This window comes from Erinaceus europaeus, chromosome 8, assembly GCF_950295315.1.
Source record: "Erinaceus europaeus chromosome 8, mEriEur2.1, whole genome shotgun sequence".
Taxonomy (NCBI): domain Eukaryota; kingdom Metazoa; phylum Chordata; class Mammalia; order Eulipotyphla; family Erinaceidae; genus Erinaceus; species Erinaceus europaeus.
In genome coordinates this window covers 51,971,073-51,985,400 of record NC_080169.1, presented here as the reverse complement: position 1 = coordinate 51,985,400, position 14,328 = coordinate 51,971,073, and the positions used below count along the sequence as shown (strand labels likewise).

At 36.4% G+C, this 14,328-nt stretch overlaps 1 protein-coding gene and 1 long non-coding RNA gene across 8 annotated transcripts in view; one reads left to right on the top strand and one right to left on the bottom strand.

Moving 5' to 3' along the window:
• The first annotated feature begins 6,387 nt into the window (after positions 1 to 6,387).
• On the top strand, positions 6,388 to 10,786 carry LOC132539902 (uncharacterized). The gene is made up of 3 exons (XR_009551189.1): positions 6,388 to 6,508; positions 7,303 to 7,516; positions 10,678 to 10,786. It is a non-coding gene; the product is annotated as an uncharacterized LOC132539902 (long non-coding RNA).
• SGCE (sarcoglycan epsilon) overlaps positions 10,106 to 14,328 on the bottom strand; it is an 89,033-nt gene continuing 84,810 nt past the window's right edge. For 4 of the 7 annotated variants that reach the window (XM_060196214.1, XM_060196213.1, XM_007522502.2 and 1 more), the window contains 3 exons: positions 13,086 to 13,129; positions 12,174 to 12,208; positions 10,106 to 10,394 (listed from right to left, as the gene is read on the bottom strand). In XM_060196214.1, coding sequence (XP_060052197.1) covers positions 10,344 to 10,394; positions 12,174 to 12,208; positions 13,086 to 13,129 — 130 coding nt within the window. In that variant the 3' untranslated portion in view covers positions 10,106 to 10,343. The remainder of the gene's footprint in view (positions 10,395 to 12,173; positions 12,209 to 13,085; positions 13,130 to 14,328) is intronic. The other 3 variants (XM_007522503.2, XM_016187880.2, XM_016187882.2) reach the window with 1 other exon arrangement.

Below are 14,328 nucleotides of genomic sequence, written 5' to 3'. Positions count from 1 at the left end.
ATGTAGGTACTGAAATCTCTGATTAGTTAGATGAGCAATCAGTTAATGATTTGACAAAGATTTCCTTTAATGCCTGGCACAAATAAGTTTTACAGTCTTTGTTAGGGGGCTCATTGTACATGGTAGGATTTGTTTTAAAAACACATCCAAGCAGATTACAACTCTGCCTTAGCATTCATGTCCTGATTGCACAGTGCCTGTAGGTCATTTTGAGGTAAGTGTGGGGCCTTCTAAGATTTCCTGATTATGCACACAGTCTGAGATATATTAGTCCTATATAGATCAAGAATATTTGAAATTTTTGCAAGATACTGTGGACATACCAATTGTTTCCTTTTAAGAATTTGTGTTGCTTGTCCTATTATCCATCATCTTAGGCAACAACCAAATTCATTACCTTTATTTCTTTCCACTAAACGTCCCATTGAGGTATTAATAATTCTCTCTCTCTCTCTCTCTCTCTCTCTCTCTCTGTGAGTGTGTGTGTCTCTCTCTCTCTTTATTTCTTTCTTTCTTCTTGATTGCTTTGAGCTCTGACTCAGGTCAAATGAAAAAGCTTTGCAACGTTTATCTAGACAAACTCCAGACAGGTAACATAATAATGACTGTTCTCTTATTTCTTAGAATGAGGCTGAAAGGAATTCCAATTTCATTCTGTCTCTTTTGGTGGCTGCCAGGCTGCTAATTTTTGCCGTTATTGCAAACTTGTTTGTTTTTAGAGCTACTGTACTGGAGAAGGGAGGATGAGAAAAGGCCAGGTTAATTATGAAAGTTGATGCACTTACTGAGATTGAACTGTTCTTTTCTTAAATAAACCTTCCCCAAATTGATATGAGCCTTTGTTTAACTTCCACAGCTTTGAAAAAAATTAATTTTGAGTATATTTGTCCTCTCTATTAAGTTCTCTCATATGGAGAAGATAATTTTCACTGGTTTTTATTTCAATAGTTATAATGATTTATATTACTTTAAATGAAAACTGGATCACTTTTATATTTAAAAAAAATTAATTTTCAATGCTGTTAGACTTTAGTATAAACTTCCTAATAGAAGTATGTAAAATAATTATATTTTGTTTCATCTCCAGAATTACATCTTTTAAAAAATAATTTATTCTTTTTGCATTTTCTAGTTATTTTTAATTAAAAAGATGTATTTATTTATGTAATGTGAGAGTGTGTGAAAGAGAAAACAAACAAGCATTATTCTGACATATCTGGTATCAGAGACCAAACTCCAAAGTTCATCCACTCAAGTCTTACATAGTATCTCTAAGCTAACTCACCAGCCTCCAGGTGATTTTCCTTATTGAGATGTAATTAATATAACAGAACATTATAAATGCCTGGGGCATCAGAACACTAGAAGTGGCAATTTCTAGGGCCCTGAGTTTTTCTCCTGGGAATTTATCAAAAGAAAAGAGGATTATTCAAAGAGATCTATGTACACCTATGTTAATAGTAGCACAATTTGTAGTAGCTCAGACATGGAAGCAGCCCAGCTGTCCAATGACTGTGAATGCCCAAACTGTTGTGGCATATATACACGGTGGAATAATACTTGGCTGTTAAAAATGATGAAGTCATCTCCTCTAGTTCATCTTGGATGGAACTTTAGGGAATCCTGTTATGCCAAAATGAAGACAAATACTAGGTGATTTCACTTATATGTGGTACTTAAGAAACAGGAACAGAAAGGGAAAACACAAAGTGAAAATTAGCTGAGTGTAATGTATTAAAGCAAAAGCAAAGTATTCTGGGGAAAGAAGGGGAGTGTGGGGATGGAGAAGAGTTTGGAACCTTAGTGCACGAGAGTTGAGAAAGTACCTAAATTGAGGCTGAGAGTGTTTTGCAGACACATATTATAGGGAAATGGGTAATTGTACCATGTGTCAGCAGCTTTTACTGTAAACAACTATACTGCCAATAAAACTAGAAAAACAATTTTAAGCCTGAGGTATACAGCACGTTGGTTTGATACATTTACACTAGAATCATCTTTAATCCCTCTCCTCTTCACTCAGTATACTCTAAATGTACATAACTCTATTCATTTCTTGGGAATGATAGTCAGAAACTCTAAATGACCGCTCATTTGTGGCTATTTGTTGATTCACTCCACCCCTTTGGATGCCCTGAGATCTTTAATTTTTGGAATTTCAAATAAGGGATTGTATACTTGTTTGTTTCTTCTTTTTTTTTTTAATAAAAAAAATCAGTTCAGTCTTCCTACAAAATCTGTTTTACTTGCTGGAATATTACAACTAAGCTATTTCTTTGGCGTTGTCCTTATTTTTTCCCATTAATTGAAATTCTAATAATTTAAGGCACTGGAAATGATAGATCTACCTATGTACATAATTATAATAAAGGCAATGCTTGTATTTACTACACCATACCCTCTTTCTTATATTGAAAAAAAAAAAAGCTTACATTTCCCAGTATTTATAGCAGTTATGTTTGGGTAGCATCACATTGTCAACCAATGGAATATAAATGAAAGTGATAAAAAACACTTTATCAGACTTGGAGGCAGCTCCAAAAAGCAGCAGCTTGTGACCTAGGATTCGTTGAATAGGGTACAATACTGGGCCATCAGCAGGAGGGTGAATAAGGGGTTCGAAGTGTGACACCAAGGAGGGGTCCTATAGCTCACTCTTGGGTTAGAAAACGGAGGAAAAAGAAAGGAAATCTTTTGATTATTTCTGAAGCTCACCCTGCCCCCCCCCAGAACCAGACCCCAGGGGCTGGACAGCCTCTTCTAGCAGGCTTCCTGCTGAGCTATTTTCTTTACCAAGATTCCTGGTTCAGCAGGGGTGTCATTCCAATTCTTTTCCTTTTTGATTTCCTTCTCTCTCTCTCTCTCTCTCTCTCTCTCTCTCCATGGCTGGAGCTCTATTTGAGTGACAAAATATCTGACCAATCAGAGCCTCACCCCTGCCTGGGAAAGACTACCTGGAGATTTTTTTTTTTTTTTTTTGATACTTCTTACAATTGGCTGTCTTTGCTCAGGCTGCATAAACCAATCTGGAGCCATCCAAGCTACAGACTGACTGCTAGGGTTTGTTACTCTATTCTATTTTATTATTACTATTATATATACACATGTCCCTTCCCCCCCCTTCATGTTGACCAAAATTAACTGTTACTGTTTTTTCCATTGCTAGGTGACTGGGTGTCCTGGCCATTGTGAGAGGAACTTGATTCACTCTACCTCTTCCCTCCACTCTCCTCTCCTTTTTCCCTCCTCCTAGCTAATTAAAAAACTTTTCTTTCCATTCACTGATGTTTTTTTTCTTGTTTTTGTCTTCTTTTCTTCCTTCCTCTTTCTTTTGCTTTCTAAATTCACTGATATTGTTTGTGAATTATTTTGGAGAAGAAATCTTCCTCAAAGTGGACTCTCTCTGTGTGTGTCTCTTCTCTACTTCCCTTTCTACTCTTGCTATACCTTGAATTTTCAGTGGACAGTAGATTTGCATAATTTTCTATTCTTGCTTTCCCTTTTCTCCTTTCTCTTTCTTTTTCTTTTGGATTTGGTTGCTATTTTTTATTGGACTGGAGGTGTTGTTTGGCTAACTGGTATTGGTTAAACTGCATCAGTCCTTGCTTCAGTTACTATTACTATAATTTCTGAAGTTGGTGACTGCATTTGTCATAAAGGTATTTAGTATAGCATGGCTTGTACTCATAATACAACTGAAGAACTACAAAAGATCAGAAAAAATTTTAAAAATCAATAAAAAATGGTTAAATCAAGAGAAAATAAAACTGCTACCACAATGAATCAAGACAGGAGCCCAGAAGAAACTCCAAATCAGTCAGAAGTAACCATAGGGGAGCCGGGTGGTAGCGCAGCTGGTTAAGCGCACGTGGCGCAAAGGATGGGCATAAGGATCCCGGTTTGAGCCCTGGCTCCCCACCTGCAGGGGAGTTGCTTCACAGGCGGTGAAGCAGATCTGCAGGTGTCTTTCTTTCTCTCCCCCTCTCTGTCTTCCCCTCCTCTCTCCATTTCTCTCTGTCCTATCCAACAATGATGACATCAATGACAACTACAACAAAGGCAACAAAAGACATTAAAAAAAATATAGAAGTAACCATAGATAAGAAAAGTATGCAAGCAATAGTAACCCTAATAATTATAGAAATGAAGACAACTATGGAGGAAAAGGCTATCAGAATTATGGAAACAATAGATGAGACCCTCAAGAAAAATACTAGCTACCTTAGGTAATTAGAGAACTGAAAGCTGAAACAGCTGAGTTAAAAGGCCAATTAGCAGAGCAAGCTAATACTATACTATAACTGAACTGAACAAAGAAGCTAAGGAAAGGGAAAGTAGGTTAACAGAAGTAGAAAACAGAATTAGCCAGACAGCGGATGAGCTAGAGAAAACTAAGAAAGAGATAAAGAGCTCAAAAAGAGATTGAGAGACACTAAAAACAACAACAGAGAAATATGGGATGATCTCAAAAGACCCTGGGTCCATGCTCCCAGAGGGATAGAGAATGGGAAAGCTATCAGGGGAGGGGGTGGGGGATGGAGATTGGGTGGTGGGAATTGTATGGAATTGTACCCCTCCTACCCTATGGTTTTGTTAATTAATCCTTTCTTAAATAAAAAATAATAATAATAAAAAAATTTAAAAAAATTAAAGAAGTAACATTTGTATAATTGGCCTGCCAGAGGAAGAAAGAGAGGAAGGGGAAGTAAACATTCTAGAAGAAATAAAGAAAACTTCCCAGACCTAAACAACAGAAAGCACATTAAGATTCAAGAGGCCCAGAGAGTCCCAAACAGGATCAACCCAGACCTAAAGACAGCAAGACACATCATAGTCACAATGAATAGAAGTAAGGATAAAAAAAGGGTCCTAAAGGCTGCAAGAGAAAAACAAAAAGTCACATACAGAGGAAAACCCATAAGATTATCACAGATATCTCCACTCAAACTCTAAAAGCCAGAAGACAATGGCAAGATATCTATGGATCCCTGAATGAAAAAGGGCTTCAATCAAGGATAATACATCCTGCTAGACTTCCACTCAAACTAAATGGAGGGATCAAAACCTTCTAAGACAGACAACCATCAACACCCATGTTCAGCAGGGAAGCAATTACAGAAGCCAGACCTTCAACTTTCTGCATCCCACAATGACATTTTGTCCATACTCCCAGAGGGTTAATGAATAGGAAAGCTATCAGGGGAGGGGAGGGGATACAGAGTTCTGGTGATGAGAACTGTGTGAAGCAGTACCCCTCTTATCCTATGGTTTTGTCAGTGTTTCCTTTTTATAGTATAAAATTTAAAGAAAAAAGGAAGGAAAGGTACAAAAAGCACAGTAACAATCATTTTTTCAAAATGGGATATATAAATTTGAGGTATCTACGGAACTAATTAGGTATATTTGATACCTAAAATAGACTTCCTAGCTCCTTCCAAGATGAAGATTTCAAATTTCATCTGCTACTTTTTTTATTTTTAGGTTCCTTATTATTTAAAAAAATGTTATCCTTAATATCTTAATGCCTTTCAGCCACCAATTTCAGGTGCTACATTAATGCCAACCTGACTTCCCTAGGCAGACAACCTCACCAATGTGTCCTGGAACCCCATCTCCCCAGAGCACTACCCCACTAGGGAAAGATAGAAACAGTCTGGGAGTATGGATCAAGCTGTCAACACCCATGTCCAGCAGAGAAAGAATGATAGAAAGCAGCCCTCCCACCCTCTGCACACCATAAAGATCTCTGGTCCATACTACCAGATGGATAATGAATAGAGAAGATTCCAGTGGAGAGGATGGGATATGGAACTCTAGTGATGGGAATTGTACACCTCTTATACCACAATCTTGTCAACCATTATTAAATCACTATTGAAATAATTATATAAAAATTAAAAAAAGGAAATCTTAGGTATTATATGATTCAAATCAGATAGCTTACAAGATGTAGGAAGGTAGACTAAGCTGCTCTGGGTTGAGATAAGTGAGGAGTGAACTTGTGTTATACCATTGTGATTGCTGAGTTGGCCTATTATACTATTGTGATTGCTGGGTTGGCCTATTATCCCATCAGCTTTAAAAATTCTTTTTTTTTTTTCAAAATGGAAATCAAGTCTTCTTGTAGAACAAGTTTTCAGTGATAAGGAGAGCAAAAAAATTCACCAAGGATTTTTTTATATACTTATTTCACATATGTCAAAAGTTAACTTACATTCTGTGCATCAATGATTTCACCCCACTTCAAAAGGAAGTATAAGCTAGAAGTACCAATGAGAGCAATTGCCTTTTAAGACTGCATGTCAGTGATGATATGTAAATTCAGCAGTGTACTTGATCAATGTTTAAGTAACAGCTTGTTTAATTTTCTTTCTGAGTTTCTCATCTCAATTCCATAGCACTTCTCAGTTTCTATGATTCAGAGTACAGTTTTCTTAAGATCACCAGGATTTTGTTCAGCCTTCTTACAGCCAAAGACCAGACTGGAGCAACTTTCTACTCTAGAATGGTGAGTATGTAAGTCTAAAACTTGTCAGAAGAAAAGTTCTCAGGTGTAATCTATGCTATATTAAAGGGTCTTCTGAATTTTGTAAATCGGTCTTCTACTGAATTCTGAAAAAGGTGCTTTTTCAACTATCATGCACTAATGCCCCACATTCTTCTTTCCCCAGACAGTATTCTGTTTTCCACAATTCATAGTTAGATCAATCATATATCCACTGTTGGTATTCCCTCAGAACCTTGGTTCCTTACTCTTTATGCTTTCGTATGCTGGATTCCTGGAATCAAGTCCTAAATAAAGAACTGGTTTGAGGGGAGGGAACAAAACCTATTCAGTAGTTCTATTGTATTGCTACATTTTGTAAGTTCACATATAAAAGCAGTTTCATCTTCAACTGACTTATTAGAAAGGAATTACGTGTTATTTGAAAATGACAAAGATAGACAACAAACTAGTTAATGAACATGAAATACTAGTAAACAGATCTTATTTATTTATTTATTTATTTGCCTCCAGTTGCTGGGGTTCTGTGCCAACACTACTAATGCACTGCTCCGGGCAGCCATTTTTTCCTCCCCCCAATGCCCTGCCAACCCCACCATTTTATTGCATAGGGAAGAGAAAAATTGACAGGGGAGAGGGAGATAGGAAAAGAGAAAGATAGACACCTGTAGACCTGCTTCACCACTTGTGAAGCATCCCCATTGCAGGTCCTTGTGCTTAGTACTATGTGTGCTTAATCGAGTGTGTCAATCCATGGCTCCCAATAGATTTTTTTCATTCTGTTTTTTTCCCACCAGGATTATCACTGGGACTCAGTACCTGCATGGGGACTCCACTGTTCCCAAGGACCATTTTTCTCTTACCTCTATATATAGAGAGATAGAGACAAAAAGAGGGAGAGAGACCACAGTATCATTCCACAATTCAAGAAGCTTCCTCCCTGCAAACATTCCCACCTGATGGCTAGGGATTCAAACCAAGGTCTTCATACATGATAACACATTTTACCAGGTGAACCATCTGCTGGCCCCATAAAGAGAGACATTTTTTTCATTCTTATTTTTAACTACCAGAGTTATCACTGGAGCTGTGTGCCTGCAAGATTCCACCATTCCTGATGGCCATTTCCTGTAGTCATTTCCAATAGCACTGCTCTTGAATGTAGGCCCTCCAGCATCCTAATGTGTGCTCTCTAGAGGGTGAGCCGCCACCTTACCTTGCAAATAGATACCTTTTTAAAAATTGTTTTAATAATGATCAACAAGACCATAGAATAAGAGGGACACAGTACCATAAACCCCACTACCACAGTTACCTATCCCATCCCCTGCCTTGGAAGCTTTTTATTCTTTTTTCCTCTGGGAGTATGAACCCAGGATCATTATGGGGTACACAAAGTGGAAGATCTGGCTTCTGTAATTGCTTTTCTGTTGGGCATGGGTGTTGGCAGGCTTATCCATACTCCCAGCCTGTTTCTTTCTTTTTCTTTTTTTCCCTTTTGTTGTGCTTGTTGTTTAACATTGTTTTGGTTATTGACATCGTTGTTGTTGGATAGGACAGAGAGAAATAGAGAGAAGAGGGGAAGACAGAGGGGGAGAGAAAGACACCTGCAGACCTGCTTCACTGCTTGTGAAGCGACTCCCTGCAGGTGGGGAACCGGGGGCTCTAACCAGGGTCCTTACTCCGGTCCTTGAGCTTTGCACCACATGGGCTTAACCCGCTACACCACCGCCCAACTCTCCTATTCTTTAATCTTCTGGGAGTATGGACCTAGGGTCATTATAGGATGCAGAAGGTGGAAGGTCTGGCTTTTTTAATAGCTTCCCCACTGAACATGAGCATTGGCAAGTCCATTCATACTCCCAGCCTGTCTCTCTCTTTTCCTAGTGGGGCGGGGCTCTGGGGCTCCAGGACACATTGGTGAGGTTGTCTGCCCATGGAGGTCCAGTTGGCATCATGGTAGCATCTGGAACCTGGTGGCCGAAAAAAAAGAGTTCATATATAAAGCCAAACAAATTATTGACTAATCATGAACCTAAAGGGTGGAATACTGCAGATGAAGGTTTGGGGTCTCTGTCCTAGCCTGTTTCAGTCTTTCCCTAATGGGGCAGCTCTGGAGAGGTGGGGTTTCAGGACACATTGCTGAGGTCCTCTGCCCAGGGAAATCAGGGTGGCATCATGGTAGCATATGCAACTTGGTAGCTGAAAAGCATAAAGATATGAAGCAGAACAAATTGTCTAATAACCAGGAAACTGAAGGTAAGAAAATAGCAGATGAGATTTGGGGTCTCCATTTTGGAAAAAGCTGAGAAGTCCATTTTAGGTATATTCCAAGGGGGCCCATGACTTTTACTAATTTTTGCCTGAGCCCAACAGCTAACATGCAGGTGTGCTAAAGGTACTCTTTGGGGAAATGATACTAGACTTGAAAATCGGACTAGATAGCTAAATCAGGGAAGAGAATAGCTCCCAAATATGGGAAAAGTATATAAATACCATTAACTGTAAACTCCAGTTGAATTGGAAAGAAAAAAGAACATACAATAAATCTTTAAGAAATAAAGTAAGCTGGTGTATTTCACCAAAGTAAAGGTCTTTGGGGTGGGGTCCAGTGTTCAGGTCCTAGAAAAAGATGGTGGAGGAGGACCTAAGCGGTGGGTTAGAGTGTTAATGTGGAAAACTAAGAAATGTTCCACATGTACTAACTACTGTATTTTACTGTTGACTATAAACCATTAATCCCCCCAATAAAATTCAAGTACTCTGTTCCCACTTGCAGAGTAGAAAAAGCCTCACAGGCATGTCTCTCTTCATACCTCCCCTTCTCCTCTAAGCTTCTGTCTTCACACAAAATAAATAAAATATTTTAAAATATAATAAAATATACCTCTTCTGTGAAAGAGATTATTGAATACTAATAGAGAATCTTTCTGCATTAGGGAATCAGATTAAGAGATCATTTGTGGGGTCACTGATAAATTTACAGGCAACACAGAGAATAATAAGAAAATGTTTCCCAGCTGACTTAGTTTACAACAAAAGTTGTTCTGCTGGCTGGCTCGATGGTCACAGGTATTTGAATTAGACCACTGTGGTATATGGAAACTCGAAGCCTTGAGAGTGATAGTACCAAGAAGAGTGTTGGGACTTTAGAGCAAATTAATGTCAGCAGCAGCAGACAGCTTTTTATTTTTGATTAACAACTCTTAACTTGATATATCTGATATGGAGTTAGGTCAGCATGAAACTAGGGTTAGTATTCATGTACTGGGTACCATCAAATCAAGAATTCATAAAGCAATATCCTAAGAAGTGGTACATAAAAGTAGGCTATACAGGTCATAAGGTAAAAGTATCAGAAAAGTCATGATGTATTTTTTTCCGTTTTTCTATGCAAAAATGTGTCACGACTTTCCTAACAACTGAATATTAAGTAAACAGGTTTCTCACTTGGAACAAGAGCATAGACATTTTATGTTTAGAGAATGTGCTTCTCTTGTGGATTGAAAAATGAACACAAGAATCTGTTCCCATTAATGAAAGGTTTCTACTAAATATGAGGCAAATATTTTCTGCAGTGAATTCCACTAGACATTTAGGTTTCATTAATAATATTTATTTTTAAGGTCACTTTTTATTGTAACAAATATAAAGCCATCAATGTTTTACAAACTGTCAAAAATGCTTTAAGTACAAAAAGAATACAATAGTAAAATGAAAGTTGTGCTGTATTATTTGGTATATATGTAATACTGTCAGCATGCATATCATATGCCAGAAAAGCTCATGCATTATTGGAAGAGAGAAAAAAATAAGCTGTAACTGCTATACTGTCTTATTATAAATTCATTGCTTCAGTTAGTTTTCTTTCTTCAGGGATACCATTTACCTGAAATGTATAAGAACAAATATAGACATATATTAGTCAGAACATAGACACTTGCGTTTAGAGTAAAACAAATGTGGCTGAGTAATTTTCTACCTACTTACCATAACTTGAAATAATAATGCTACATTATTTCTTTGCATTTTTTTTAGAATAGGGAAACATTCTGAATTAGTCCTTACCTTGTATTTCTATCTGCAATTTCCTCACACAATAAACACAAAGAATGAGGTTGACCAAGGGATGTCTGACTGTACCTTTTAATCGTGTTTTTTTTTTTTTTAAGAAAATACCACGTGGATTGGAAGGGCACAGAAAAACGAGAAAAACCAAAGGGGCATCAAATTTAATGGTTTGGGCTTAGTCCAAAGGTTAGAGCTATTGTCAGCTTTTAACTGCTCTATTATCCCAGCTAGTGCTTAAGTCCAGGATTACAGCACCAGCAGTAAGTTCATTCCTTAAACTTTTCTTTCTTTCTTTCTTTCTTTCTTTCTTTCTTTCTTTCTTTCTTTCTTTCTTTCTTTTTTATCATTTAAAAGAAAACAACTACATAAAACTAATTTCAAAATATACACTCCTCTGACAAATTCTACATAGGTTGCTGTATATAAAATGACTTAGTGTCCAAGAGCAAACTCTGTGTTTAAATTCTTTTTATAAGAAAACCATGACACTAGCATAATGGTTTGAGGTACTTGAAAAAAAGCAAATTATTGTTTCATGGATGCAGTGTCACTGGCTCTTTATGGTTAAGGAAAAGCAAAGCATGAAAATATATGAATAGCAGTGAATTCCACATATATGCAAAACAAAGAGTAATTCTAAAATTGAGAAACTACTTTTTTAATCACATGAATAGAATGGAAATTAAGATGGTAAACTGCACATTTAGCTCTTTTCTCCAGGAAATATGACTCCAATTATTTCTACGTTTATCAGAAGCAGAAGCATAACAATAATTATCAAAAAGTGTACAATGATCTCTCTCCTTAGCACTTACTTTGAGAACTCACCAAAACCAATAACAACCAAGCAAGAGTAGATTGTGCATGTCAGTCAATAGTATGATCCAAATTACAGAAAAAATGTAAGAAAACAGGAAAGTAATAGGATAGAGTGCTAACTAAAAAGGCGAGCAAAGCTTTTTTGATTTAAGCAAAATGTCTATTTCCTAAAAACCTATTTTAGAAAAATAATTGAGAAAATTAGATTGAACAAGCTAAAACCCTCTAGGGATATTCTTTGGCTCTTATCACAGTTGCTCAGGAGTAAATTGTCCTTGTATTTGGAAATGTTGCCTATTACTAAATTGTACAATGTCTTGTTGATGAAACTATACAACTATCAAGAATTTACTATTTTTCTAAATATTTGTCTCACTGATACTCACTCCATTACTGAAATGATAAAGAATCAGGTATAAAACATCGTAAAAGAGAAACAGGATTAATAATAATAATTTAAAAAAAGCTCTAGCACTTTCATATCAGAAATAAGTTTTTTTTTAAGTTCTTTTTTCTTCTTCTAAGGAAAAAGAGAAATCATTCATAATAGGAGTTCATTTACTTTTTTACTCTTTATGTAAAACATATTTATAACAAAGTTTGTTCCTTCATTAATCTACTGAATGCTTACATCGTAGCATTACTACATCAATATATTGAACAGTCTTGTTGAAACGTGTTAGCATTTAATTAAAACAAGTAATCAAAATAGTGGTGGAAATTTCTGGTAAATGTTATCTCGTAATTAAAATCTGATGCACAATTTCATTATACTTGCCTCAAATCTTTGAAAAGTTGTCAAACGAAAATCTCCTTAAATTCCCGAAAGCAGCAATAGAGAAGACAATTTTTGAATGAAAACATCCAGAAAGTTTCTATATGTACCTAAAGGTTTTTGGAGACTTTCTAAATAGCTTTTCTATCACAATGTCACTATTCATACTTAGAATTCCACATCCAACTTACATTTTTTAAACTTCTTGTGTCTTTCCAAAAAGATACAAAGGCATTACTGGTTGCCTGGCAATTAGAACTAGGAATCAACTACTAATTAGAGGACAATCATGAATAAGTAATCTACTTGGTACTGGGATGAATGAAATAATTAGCTGTGGAAATTTTTTAGGGACACTTGAAAGAAGTAAACTTAAAGAAAGCAAGTCTTAGGGAAATAGAATAGTTAGGAAGAATTGTCTGCCATCTTGTTGTCATTGGTCATGTTATAACAGCTTTTTAAAGTGGCATTAAAACCAGGCCAACCATTTCTTATTTATATCCCTGAAGCCTCAGTGATTAGTCACAATGGTTTTCTTTTGTAAGAGTCAGTTTCAAGCTGCTCACTTACTGAGACAAATCCTGGATGCATCCAAACTAAGAATCTTTCATACCAATAGGAAGAAAAGGAAGTTTCACTGAAAGTAGGGGATTTTATTCAGTTTTCCTTAATGAGACAGGACCTCCAAGGTTGCTTTTTGCTCTAAGAACACTTACCCTATGTTTATCACACTGATGCCAAACTATGCAATAATCTCAGCTGTTATTTTGAGGTCCTATCTCTGATTAAGGAATGACATAATTGTTCTGCTTTACTTGGCGAAGTTAATGCTTTGTAGATTATAAAGTACTGTAATTTTCTTTTGATATATTAGCTTAATCCACAAACATCAAATTTATTAATTTTAGTACTCACCTGTAGTCTGCTGTTGGGGAATCTGAGTCTGATGTGGCAAATTCCTAGAAATGATTAACAATTTTGAGTAAAACTGTAAACACGTTGTAAACAGAGAACAGACATGGAAATGAGACATTTTGTGGCTACAAAGGACCCCAGGAATCTAATCTAGCTCAGCTTCCTCTCAACCCTCATCAGTTTATGGATGAGGAAACTGAAGTCTGAGGAGGATAAATAATGACAGTATATGAAAACACAGAATTCTTACCACATGCTACAGATATATCACAACAATTTTGGGAGGAAGGATTTTAAAATTTTTAATGTTTTCCCTGTTTACAGATGAAGAGAGGCTCAGATATCTTGAGACTAAGGAAATGATAGACATGTGAATATAGTGACTCAAGGACTTGTGCTCAGAATTTTTAGATTCAAGTCTCTCTCTATATATATGCATACACACATATACACATCCACACACTCACAGTACAACTTACACAGTCACATTCATTTACTATGCCAAATCTAAGTCCCTCTATTCCTAGCACAGGGAGTGACAATGACCATCCACATAGCTCTGCTCCAGCATAGGCAGTGCTGATGAACAAACCTGGGACCTCATGCGTATATCCTATACTCTACCACTAAGTTATCTCCCTAGCCTACAACTGATCTCAACTGTTTCCAGTCTAACTCTTTAATAATATTCTCTACATAGTCTTGTTGATGATCTTCCAAAACCAGTGATTAAGTTATTCAAAAAATATGCATTTCAGTATTTCCTTCAACCTGTCTGTAAATTGTTTCAAATTTCTTTGGCTGCCCTAAGAGACCTTCAGTACATCTGGTTTTTACATGGAACCCTCTCTGACTTCAGGAAATAGAACAATAAACAACAAACCACCATGACTGCTACCACTTTCTGCACTCGACCAATTCTCACTTGTCTTTGCAAATGCATCTAAAGTTTATTACAATGAGCATGTAGTATTCAGTATTTCAAAATCCTACAAAAAAACACTAATCTAAAGTCTTATCTTATTTCTTCTTGTAGAATTAAAAAAAAAATCAAGAACTATCACTTCTATGCCTCTTCACTCTTCAAGCAACCAATTAGGATACCAATTAACACACATATTTTCATACACATGTTGACTGTCATATTTTTCCTTACATTAGTTTTAATTGCATCAATGTGCCTTAACAGTAAGAACCACCATATTTTGTAAGTCTAGTAAATTTACAACAAAAAAGTGTTGAA